This window comes from Aspergillus saccharolyticus (genome assembly GCF_003184585.1).
Source record: "Aspergillus saccharolyticus JOP 1030-1 unplaced genomic scaffold BP01scaffold_37, whole genome shotgun sequence".
In the NCBI taxonomy this organism is placed as follows: domain Eukaryota; kingdom Fungi; phylum Ascomycota; class Eurotiomycetes; order Eurotiales; family Aspergillaceae; genus Aspergillus; species Aspergillus saccharolyticus.
Window position 1 is genome coordinate 72,293 of NW_020290647.1, and position 12,188 is coordinate 84,480.

The following is a 12,188-nucleotide window of genomic DNA, read 5'->3' on the forward strand; positions in this document are numbered from 1 at the left end:
TAACTAAACTAGTAATTAATAGCTATATAAATATAGTTACTAGATTCTTATTATTTTTCTTAAGCTATAGATATAAGTTAAGTATAATATACTAAAAGACTATATATAATATAGATCTAGAAATAGTCTTCTCTAGCCCTATCTAATAAGGAGATATAATTATATAAAAGATATATAATACTCTAGACTAGGCCTAAGATACTATTATCTATACTTAGTAGATTATAGAGAGATAGACTAATAAATCCTACTAATCTACTTCTTTATACTAGAAGAGTAACTAAGTATAACTAAATCTATAAAATATTTAGATAAACTATCTAAGCAAAAAGCTGGACTAAAAGAATATAAAATATACTATTTTAGAAAAAATAGAATTATATACTATATAATTTAATATTCTAAAAGAAATCTATTCTATTTTCTATATTAATCTACTTTATTCTATAACTAATAATATACTACTCTTATAGCTATAAGAAGATATATAATTATTATTTATAATAGTTGATAAAGAAGAAGAGTATAAAGTTAAAGAGATTCTTAATAAATAAAATATTATAAGAGACTAAAAGAATTAACTATAGTATCTAGTTAAATAGAAAGACTATATAGAATTAATCTAGAAACCAGTCTTAGTACTTAATAATATAGAAGCTGCTATAAGATAGTAGCTATAGACTCTACTAAACTCTAACTAATATTATATAAATAATAGCTAAAAGAAAAAAAGAGAAAAGAAAGAAATAATAATAAATAATAATAAAAAAAAATTAGTACTTACTAATAACTCTTCTTTAGTTTTAATTCTATAAACTAAAAGAAAGAAAAATAAAAAGAAAAGAAGAAGAAAAGAAAAAAAATTAAGAGATCTTTTATTTTTCTAAATTAATTAAAGAAAGCTTTACTTAATCTAATAAAAGAAACTAGTTACTACTAAACTAAATTCTATTATATATTATATTTAGTTAGTTAACTCTTTAATAATATTATAAAAAAGAGTAATAATAGCTATAGACTTATACTTAGACTTATCTAGATTATAATATCTATAATAAATACTATAATTCTTAAATTTATATCTAGTATAAGTACTTCTCTATTATCTAGATAATTAAATAGTTTATTAAAATTTTATTTAATTATTATATTTATAGTAATATAATATAACTAAACTATAAGATATAATTAGAAGACTATTAATATAAGAGAAGTATCTAGTATATATCTAATAATATTAGCTTTTTATATAGAAATACTAGATTATCTTATCTAAGTAATAGTAAGAGTTTTAGCTTTTATTTTAAATTTATAATAAGAAAAGTACTAAATATACTACTAGTTCTAAATATAATAAAGTTAGAGTAAAGTCTTATTTCTATATACTAATAATTATATAATAATCTAATACTTAGAAATTACTAGTATAAGTATTATAAATAGTTAAATAATATATAGAAATAAAGAGTAAATTATAATTAGAGATAGAAGTAGAAGTTTAAGAAAAATTATAATAAATAGAACTAAGAGAATTATTTAATTAATTAGATTTATTAGCTCTAGAATTAGGAAGAGAAGATATTATATAGTAGAAGAAGAAAATAACAGTAATTTATATAAATAAAAAAAATAAACTAAAAAGAAAGAGAAGATACTTAGGAAAAAAAAAAAAAAAAAGAACTAACTTAGAGAGGAGATAATCTTTTTATATAATACTTTATATATTCTATATAAAGCTAATAACTAAGTCTAACTATATCCCTAGAACTAGTTATATAAGCTATATAAAGAAAGTTCTATTTATTAGAGAACTATTAGATTTACTAGATTAAGAAGAATTATATAATAAAGGGAATAATAGTAAATAAAATAGGCCCTATTTATACTTATACTTCTACTAATCAGCTATAATACTATCTAGAAAGAAAACTAAACTATAGAACTATTACTCTGAACCTGTACTACTAATTATATAAATATAAATCATAAAGAGAGATAAGAAAGAAGAGAAGAGCTTCTATTATAAAATCAAGACTCTAATATAGAGCTCAGCTTTAGATACTAGTTAGTATCTAAGGTCTTATATACTATATGTTAAACTAGTGCTAGCTTAGTTCGCATACACCTAAAAGAATTTTGTATAAACAGATAAAATAGCTCTTCAGCTATTTCTTCTTGTTCAAAGGCACATTTTGATCAGTACGATCCATCCGTCCCGTAACATAATTTATATTTATTAGAATAAAGAAGTACTATAATACTTAGTATAAGCTTTTATTTTTCAATATTAATAATAAGATATATCTATATCTATATTAAAACTATACTATACTCTTTATTTATATTAAAGATACTAAGAAGAAGCTTATCTCTTAATTTATTAGTTTTTTTAAGATTCTTAAAGTAGTTAGATGTTATATTTATTAACTAAAGCTGCTGTTATTCTAGAGTATCTATCTAGTAATATCTATTACTTAGCTGGAGTCTACTACTAATATTAATCTATTTAGTTATATTCTTTCTAAACTACTCTATATAGAAGATATGAGATTTCTAGTTAAACTAATGTAAGGGCTAAACCAACCCTTCCAACCTTCGCAACTACTCGCGAAGGGAAATCTATATAGTAGGCCTCAGGCACCAATCACGTGACAGATAAGCAAGTAAGTCGCGACCTCCCATTTAGGGGGCGGGTGACTCACGGATTAGGCAGATTAGTAACAACACCTTAAGGCAATCAACTGGCACCTTTGGCCTCGCAAGGCTATTCGTTCATCACGCTATTTCACCATCTTAGCCCTTATAACTAATTACTATATAGTTGGAGTAATTATTAATAAGTATCTTATCTATAAAGATTAGTATTAAAAACCTGTTCTGAAGTATTTAATCTATTAGTCTGGATATAGATCTAAAGATAATTAGTAGATATATATATTAGATATTACTAGTAATAAAAAGATTAATAACTATAAAAAATATTAGTATTATTAATTACTTAATATCTTAGACTATACTTTATATTTCTATTTATATATATAATAAGAATATTATTATGAAAAAGGCCAGCATATATAATAGTAGAAGATGGTATTAAGGATTCTGCCCCATTGTTCCGCCTTAGGCGGATCTTAGCTAGTTCGTCCTGTCTCAGGATCCTGAGAATCAACAACTTCATGATCATAATGACTCCATAAGGAACATCCCTACAGATGACTTTGACAATTTACTAAAATAATATAAAATATACTATATAATTAGATATTAAAGATAACATATATATATAATATTATATATAAATCTCTAAAAGATCCTTAATTAGAATAGATTATTCTTTTAGTATTTCTCTATGTATTTCCTTAGTTTAAAAAGTACTTATTCAGACATCTATTAAGATATACAAGATGAAAAGAAGGCTATTTATATGCAATACAAGGCCGGCCCACTCGCTTGTGCGGCCCATTCGCATGTGGATTACATTAGCTAGCGGGTGGCTTAGTGATTAGTTAGGCATGGATCTGCTTATTAAGAATGTCAGTAATGGTATTTGTACGCACCTGTAGGAGACATGCTTAATCATTCTGCAGCATCCCAACCAATCTTCGGAACTTCGTCTTCCAAGCATTCAACAACCCTTGTTCCTACTCACAGCAAAGCCTCTACGCCACGCACGTAGAATGTCTCGTCCTGGAACAACCCTTTATGTCACCGGCTTCGGCCACGGGACTCGAGCTCGCGATCTTGCCTACGAATTCGAACGGTACGTGCCGCTCGTCGATTACCTGCTCGCTACCATAGTCAACGACTCGTTTCCACAAACACGATAATCCTCGACGGAGTCTCGCGGTTTCGCCGACGAAGCTTTCCACTTTCTCCTGTTTTCGATAATCAATTTTTCTCCTTAGCTCTCTTCGAGGGTTCTTAAAAGCGGAACCTTTCGCCACGCTCGTCGTTATCACGCTTACCCCTCTGTCGAATTTTCATCCTAATGGACACTTAAACTTCCGTTGTTTCTGACACTATCTCCAGATATGGCCGTCTCGTCCGCTGCGACATTCCGGCACCGCGCACCCCCTCAAGCAGACTGTACGTTGAGAGTATCCAACGTAACCTTTCTCATTTGCTGATTGAGATAGTTTTGCCTTCGTGGAGTATGAGAGTCGCCGCGACGCGGATGATGCCTATCATGAGATGCACAATAAGCGTATCGGTCGTGACGACTTGTTGAAGATTGAGGTCAGTCATCTGGCTGTCATCACCTAGAGAACATCTTGCTAACTGGTTCAAGTGGGCCCGGACTCCTCCGTCTGCCTCCTGGCGCTTCGATTCCGGACGTGACCGCCGGCGTGATCGTACCCCTCCTCGACGTGGCCGCTCTCCTTCTCCTCGACGCAGCCGTGGCGACTACTCCCCCCGCAGAGATGAAAGATATGATCGGGAGTATGACCGCCATGAGCGTGACTACGACCGTAGGGACCGCGACTACGACCGTCGGGATCGCGATTATGACAGACGTGATCGTGAACATGAACGCTCACGCGACCGTTCCCGTAGTCCGGATGAGAGAGACCGTGATGTCAAAGAAGATCGGGAACGTCGCGATGATGAGCGCGAACAAAATGACGATGAACGCGAGAATGGACCAAATGGGGAGGAAAGAAAAGGTTAGCCCTTCAGCATCCTTACACTACTAAGATGTTGACGAATGTCAATCAGCCCCGTTAGATCCTCTTAGTTCAGCCCACGACGAGCTTGATACAGCCGAGTAAATAGCTCCTGCTTGACTCGCTGGAGCATGAGGTCGTATACCAGGTTCTACTCAAGGTATCTTCTCGCCCTCGAACATTTCGCTGTCCTCCTTGCTCTGGAATATACCACTGGTAATCAGCTTCGATTTTCTTACCTCCCTTGAAGCTGCTCAGAGTGCTGCTTAAGCTTTTGAGCCTTATTCCGAGTTATCGTGCCTACTTATCCCCATCCCCACCCCCTTGCTTTCCATGTCCCAATTTCTGCTACGTGCTCCTTGGTACTCTCTTCCATCGTCCAATTTGCCCATCCGTCCCTTTGGGTTTATTCAAGAATGCAGCGCTGAAGCAAAGAAGCTGGCCTGCTAGGTGGGTGAGGGACGGTGTGGCCTAGATGGTTTGTCATTTTTTATTGTTATTCATTGTGGTCAGCAGCTCGAAACATTGCCGAACGAACGTCGAGCGAGCCCCTTTTCTATCTTGATAAATCGCCAGTCTTTGTCGTCCTTAATCATCTCAACGATAAATGGCGGCCCGTCATTCGTCCCAACCCGCAAGATAATTCCATTCGGTGTATCATCCCTCATTCCTCGTCATGCTCGTTCAGCCGATTTCCGCGATCATCCACCTCCTGCGAAACGGCCTGTTGTAGTAGCCGTAGCCCGTATACGAGACGTCCGAATCCGATTTGCAGCGAGTATAGTGGAGAATGGGTAAGATACCACCTTTAGCATGCTTCAAAATTCCAGCAATGCTGTGTATGTGATCTTGTACATAAATATTGCAGTTGTATCTTGCTTTTCAAATATCCATCCGCATCCGTATGTTCAGTTTCTTTGCAATAAGCGACCAGCGCCAACATCGCAACACGTTGGAACGCTGGCCATGTGCCTATCTGATACCCATTCCGTTTTATGTAAATCGCGGGCCTATTGCCCAGTTATGACGTCCTTGACTAGACACTGAAACCTTCGGTAAGTAAAAGTCAGTCCACGCACGACACTACCGACAGAGCTACAATGATAGGAGTCTCCATGAACAACAGCATGCGGAGAAGTTCTAATCTACACAGTAGACCAAATGGCCTACCAGGAAAATTATGTTCAAGGTTGACTTAACGAAAAAGAATTTCAAATTTGCAATTTCAATTGTGATGACATGGAATGGTCATCTGCCGTAACAAGTCCTGACAGACAGGGTGATGATCAATCATTGCATCTTCTCGTATGTGGCCATGAGTGAACCTGCAGCTCCAATCAGTAACCTAATGCTTCACTATGATTGATTTAGTTGAGATAGACTTACCAATGAACGTGGTCACCAGGCGAGACCGAACTTGACAAATGTCTTCAGGTACTAGCCAGATTGTCGCCCCGAGTTTGCGTGCTATGCTGATACTTAGCTTAGCATTTGCGTAAGCCTCCTCCTCATTTCGACCTGGCGTCACGAGCTCATAGTCCACATAACTGCTCTTCATGCCATTGAGAACATCAAGTAGGAAGAGTCCAGATCCAATAGAAGGGTCCTTGAAGTTCCGAATTGCCGTAGTTTTTCCTCCTCTGCGAGACATGTCATTTGCCCACTTAATCATTTCCGCATCGGTCATTTCCCGCTTGCCCATGCGTTGCGCTAGGCTAGAGAGGGTAATTGTGATATCTTTGCGCATCAATTGCCAGACTAACCCCAATGTAAGAGTCCTCTGGCCATCTGTGATATCAGCTCCCTGCACACCTACAAGGGAGAATCCAATATGTTTTCCAAGCTCGATTGCATAATTTGTGTTTTCCACTGCCTTGAAGCGCATCATTTCTCCACCGGAGACTGAGGGCTTGTTCACATGTTTCCAGTTGACAATGCCAGTTATAATCTTATCGTACGCTTGCAGCAGGATGGTGCCATCGCGGAGATCGTCAAATAAGGAATTGACTGCAGGCTTTACATCCAGAGAGTTCAGCCAGAGTGTGAAAACTCTGGCTTCTCGTTCACCTTCAGCATCGAAGTCTTCAACCTCGAGCTTTTCTTCCTCGGTGATCGGGTCGAGACCAGGAATAGTATTGAACAGGTTTGCCACGAATGCAAGATTGAGCTTCGGATTTCCTGCCACTAACGAAGACGGGGTCAGGAACTTTCGACAGTCGAGTTTTTCCGCATTCGACAAGACATGTTCAGCGCGCTGAAGCACGTCCCGAACCTGAAGAGGATCCCTTGAACAAGTCTCTGGTGCCAACTGATTCAGAAGTATGGTGTAGTTCTCCCCGTCTTTCACATCACCTGAGAAGTTCGTGACTCTATCCACGGTTAGTTATAATTCCACTTGAATCACCCTTTGTCCCTCTAGCAATGTACATCATCTGCTTCGGCCGTAAAGAGAGGAGAAAGTTATAAATACAGATCTACAAAGGGGATTTTTCGTACCTTCTATCCCACTTTGCATTCTTCAAATGATAATTGAACCAACGCAGCAAGATCTGCTCCGGCGGAAGGCGAAGAAATTGCTCCAATGTTTCATCTTCCTCAAGCAGCCGGTAAAGCTCCGGATGAAGTTTGATGTCAATCTTGCCCAGAAGTCCTCGGCGGATAATCTGCCATATGAGACCTAGAATGAGATGCTCGCGAACTTCGATAATGTCGCCACTGCCTATGTTAACCACTGAACATCCTATTCCCTTGGCCGAGTTTATCACAATATTGTTATTCTCGGTCATGTGGAAAGCATTCAGTTCCTTGATCCTCTTCCCAGGCTTGTTAAGGACGCGCTCGTCGATCGTGTCTGGAACACTGTCGTTGATGAGCTTTGCTAGCACTAGGCCATCTTTGCATTTGTCGAACATCTCAAAGGTATCTGTGGGAAATGGTAGAGAGTTGCCGATATCCGGGTCTCCTGCAAGGACAGCATTGATATGCCTGGTGAACTCGGTTCTTTCATCTTCGTTTATAGTATGCGTCACATTCGCAGAGGAGCCTTGTACATGGATTTTACCACCCAGACTTCCCTTGGATACGTGGCGGGGCTTTCCAGTGATGTTTCCAGGAATCACTGCTGCAGACCCTTGACCTCCAGCTTGATTCTGCGCGGAAGAGAAGCGAACTCTCGAGATGAGCTGCCGGACATACGTTAGCAGTGACGAGAAGCAAGCTTTCTGGGATACTAACATCTACATAATCCTCCAGTTCGACGCGGCGGGAACTGTCCAGTTCAACCTCTTTCAAAGCTTGGCGCACAACATCGTAAGGCTTCTGCTCCATCATTTGAGTTGCCTTAATCGCAGTGGCCTCATCCAGGTATCCTCTGTCTTCAACATCAAGCTTTCGAAATGCATCGTGAAGAGAGAAGATTTCCGCTTGCTCGAATTGCGGATACTTCCTGAATCATGGTTAGTCCTGCAGAGGCAAGTCTCGTGGTAATCATGCTGACCTCTGTAGTTTGAGCACGTTCATCTTCTCTTTCTCCTGTTCCTTGAGATCAGCAAAATCGGTATCTAAAGCGAAACATATGTAAGGTTAATAACCGGGAATATTTTGCCTTGCGAAATTGTCAGCAGGTGGCCAAGTGAGCATCAACGTCTCGGTTACTCTGCTGGGGAGCGGAAGCAACTGCTGTGATAAACGGAGGAGAGTTCGTGGGGCTGGTTGCCGTCTGGTCAATACTTACTAGTAGAAACCTAATGACTAGAACAGCAAGGTGGGGTTAGGAACGATGGATGGGTCGACTAACATATCCCAACACTGGGCATCACACGTAAAATGCTTAGAAACAGTCAGCCTAGAAGCCCTTCGTAAATTTAGTAGTATAGATTGTCTCCCTGACTGCAGAGGACGTTCTTTAGTGTGACTGAAAGTTATGACGGTACCTGAACATACATAAACCATGACATCAATCATGTACTCTATAAATCGACCATGTATCGATTAATGACGTAAGTTGTGTGGGTGGTAGCTGCCGGTCGCTGCCGGCGACTGCTGCCTGTTCATGCCGCTGCGACTTACGTGACGGGCCCAACTTCAAAGCAGATAACTACAGAGTACTCCGTACGGAGTAGGTGAATGTGTAAGCCTGAGCTGTCTGCCATGCCATCTGAATTATGGACATTCGATAGTTCTAATCATGATTCCATTCAGGATTGTTAGTCGCTGACCTGCACGTCGTATTACCTACAGATTAGCATTCTCCTGTTCAGGTGTTCACTTGCCATAGCTCGCTGCCTGCGCAGACAGGATACCGATTCTTAGACCTACCCTTGACAGCGCGACGAAGTCGAAAGCACGAATGACCCGTCTTCTTTGCAACCACGAGTACCACTCAACCCGTCAACAGCTCCCACGTGTCTGGAACTTTGGACCTTCGTCTACTCTTGCCTTTCCATGGGCTTATCTGACATAGGCGCATTAGCTTTTAACACAAAACCTCGAGCTCTCGTGAGCTTCATGCCAAAAGATAGCCAACGGGGTTCCTTTCTAGGGGCAATTTCGCCTTGGAGTACCCCGAGAAGTTCAACACCCTTGTCTACATCCGACAAAACAAACGATATCCAAAATGCCCTGAAGCAAACACAAGGACAAGATCATACTGTGACGCACAGGTACAGGCTTGGCTCCCACCGGTACCCTGAAGACTGCCCTCCTTTGAATGTGAAGTGGTTTTATGCAGTAGATTCGCCGAAAAGGAAGCCGGAATTATCTGCTAGTCCTCGAAATCAAGAAGATACCAAGCTATCTCCCCCCAAGAAGTTGGTGCAGTTCTCAAATAGAGACTCTCAAGCAATTGAATTAGCTTTTCAAGAATTATCGATGGTTGAGGGTGAAAGTCAGAATTCACACTATGAGCAAGGAGGCATTGACCAGTCACGCACCCCGACCAAGGTTTCTGTGAATGAGGATTTCTTGTTTGAAGTCAATGTGGAGCAGAGGGAGCTGGCACCAACATACTGGTTAGGTCCCGTCTATGAAGTACGCCGCGGGACCTGGTTCTTTCAGGAAGGATCTACTCTGAAACCATGCGAAGAGAATTTGGCAACCCAGCTTGAGGAGGGATATCTAAAATTGAAACCCTGGCGTTGCTTGGGTAATAGTCAATCTACACCAGCTGGTTTGTCGAAGGCGTATAACCACGCAGGTAAGTGAGGAAGCTCCCAGCCGAAATGTAGAGTTACTCATGTTATCACGGGCAGATTTTAGTCCTCATTCTTTTTCTGGAATGGGCACTGAATTAAGGCATTATCGACTGTTCGGCGCCTATATGAGCAAGATAGTCACATATCAAGATTCATCCACTGCACTGCTCACGAGTGATGATTTCATGTCCAGGGTCAGCACGACCGTATACCAGAAGCTGGGTGCTGTTGCAGGTACGAGATTGGTACGAGGTTTCAGCGATGCGAAGAAGCCCACAGATCCTTCCAGATCTGGTATACCGCAGAAGAAGTCAGACCAAGGCCTCAAATATCGCACTGAATTGACTGGAGAGCTCGGTAAAGACTTCGAATCGATGGGCTCAACAGCATCGCCTGGAACTGCAAATGCCCACGGTCCATTTTATTCCGAAAGAACGCGTCCGATTGAAGAGTTTACTAGGGCAGCTCACGGCTCAGAAATTGCCGATCTGGAAGAGCGAGTGCGCACACAAGAACAAAAAGAAATGGAGGCATCGAAGGATTCCATTGAAGATAGAGATCGAGAGATTGATCATCTGGTTCTAGTCACTCATGGGATTGGGCAACGACTTGGGCTACGCTTAGAAAGTGTCAATTTCATACATGACGTCAATGTTCTACGGAAGACTATGAAAAGTGTTTACCGAGCGTCGCCCGACCTCCAGGCCTTCAACTCGCAATTCGATGATAAACATGAAAATTGCCGTATCCAGGTCTTGCCTGTGTGAGTCGCTTGCGCCCCCCCCTCGTCCCTCTCTTCATCCCGGGCCCACGCAACACTTCCCTCTGGACACTACCAATCATACATAAAACAATCCAAGCCTTCTAAGGTCTAGTGCTAACGCCTATGCCGCGTGTTTGTTGAGCAAAACTTTAGGTGTTGGAGGCATATGCTCGACTTTCCTTATCAGCGAATGGAACAAAGTCGTAAGGAACTTGACCTAGCCGATGCGGAAGCTCCCGAAGATGAAATACAAGCATACCCTACCCTATCTGATATTACGCTCGACAATGTGCCTGCTGTTCGAAATCTCATTTCCGATCTAGCCATGGATGTCCTGCTTTACCAGAGCGCGTATTGTGAACAAATTTCTCACATAGTGAAAGGGGAATGTAATAGGATCCTGCGGCTTTTTAAGGAGAGAAACCCATCCTTCAAGGGCTCGGTAAGTCTCTGCGGTCATTCGCTTGGCAGTGCAATCCTGTTCGATATACTGTGTCATGAACCCCATGATAGCAATCATGCGGCTGCCTCTATCCATGAGGACAGCCAAGCAGAGTTTAGTCGCAGTTTTTCATTGGATTTCAATTGTCAGGACCTTTTCTGTCTAGGATCCCCTGTAGCATTGTTCCAAATGCTGAAGGGAAAGACCATAGCTGGGCGGCAGACGAGGGACAAGGGTTTAGTCAACGCATTGGCCCTCTCAGAACAAAAAAAGAATTCCCCGGAGTTGCTTTCACAACATGGCTCTCATCAAAGGTCTTCTGCCCAACATTCGCCAAGTACAGCGACCGCTCAGAAGGGGCCATCTGTTTCATCTCCAAAATGTGAGCAGCTTTACAATATCTTCCATCCCTCTGACCCTGTGAGCTATCGTTTAGAGCCTCTGATATCTCCTGCGTTGTCGTCGTTGAAACCACAGCCTTTACCATCGGTAAAAAAAAGTCTGTGGGCAACATCTGGCCAGTCTCTCTCGATGATTGGTAGTCGTGTCGGTCAGAGCGTGGGCTCTCTTTGGACAAACTTCACTTCAGGTGTCGCTAGCAGTCTGCTCAACCGCAGTCTGGGACTGAGTCCCGAGGATACTTCTAGTCCTTCACCATCCAATGCTACTAATCAAAATGCTGAGAATCGATCCTCAGTTGCAGGTTTTTATGCGTTGGGTGAGGACGAAATTCGCCGCCCCACACTCCTTGATCCTGATTTGGAAACACTATATGGAACAGTTCACAGGCACAGTGCTTCAGAGAGGCAGAATCCACAGGCAAACAATGTCACTAGGGCCAGTGAGGCAGACAGTAGCTCGAAAAGGATCTTACTGGAAGACGCAAAAGTGAGAGCTCTGAACGCCAATGGACGTGTCGATTATAGCATACAGGAGTAAGTTCAGTACACCTTCAGTCATCTCTGGAATCTTTATGAGACATGCCGCTGACTGTATAATCAGAGGTGCATTTGACATATCTATGATTGCTAGTATTGCCAGCCATCTGAGCTACTGGGCGGACGAGGATGTGAGTCATTTCATGCTTTCTCAAATGCTGTGTAAGAGAGAAAAATCATCGGGGCTTC

General features: G+C 41.0%; 3 protein-coding genes across 3 annotated transcripts; 2 read left to right on the forward strand and 1 right to left on the reverse strand.

The window, feature by feature from the left end:
- Nucleotides 1-3,677: 3,677 nt before the first annotated feature.
- On the forward strand, nucleotides 3,678-4,769 carry BP01DRAFT_303810 (RNA-binding protein; the record flags this gene model as incomplete). Its single annotated transcript, XM_025572136.1, has 5 exons — nucleotides 3,678-3,760; nucleotides 4,030-4,086; nucleotides 4,137-4,236; nucleotides 4,289-4,664; nucleotides 4,717-4,769. The coding sequence occupies 5 exons, from the start codon at nucleotides 3,678-3,680 to the stop codon at nucleotides 4,767-4,769; spliced, it is 669 nt and encodes a 222-aa protein (XP_025428144.1).
- A 1,185-nt stretch (nucleotides 4,770-5,954) lies between these two features.
- On the reverse strand, nucleotides 5,955-8,615 carry sac6 (fimbrin; the record flags this gene model as incomplete). The annotated part of the gene is made up of 7 exons (XM_025576503.1): nucleotides 5,955-5,989; nucleotides 6,051-7,033; nucleotides 7,161-7,846; nucleotides 7,899-8,109; nucleotides 8,161-8,224; nucleotides 8,398-8,407; nucleotides 8,607-8,615. The coding sequence occupies 7 exons, from the start codon at nucleotides 8,613-8,615 to the stop codon at nucleotides 5,955-5,957; spliced, it is 1,998 nt and encodes a 665-aa protein (XP_025428145.1).
- A 68-nt stretch (nucleotides 8,616-8,683) lies between these two features.
- On the forward strand, nucleotides 8,684-12,000 carry BP01DRAFT_359602 (DDHD family phospholipase; the record flags this gene model as incomplete). Its single annotated transcript, XM_025575722.1, has 4 exons — nucleotides 8,684-8,793; nucleotides 8,865-9,858; nucleotides 9,914-10,619; nucleotides 10,773-12,000. Exons 2-4 carry the CDS (start codon nucleotides 9,108-9,110, stop codon nucleotides 11,998-12,000), a joined length of 2,685 nt encoding a protein of 894 aa, XP_025428146.1. The 5' UTR covers nucleotides 8,684-8,793; nucleotides 8,865-9,107.
- Between the last annotated feature and the right edge of the window lie 188 nt (nucleotides 12,001-12,188).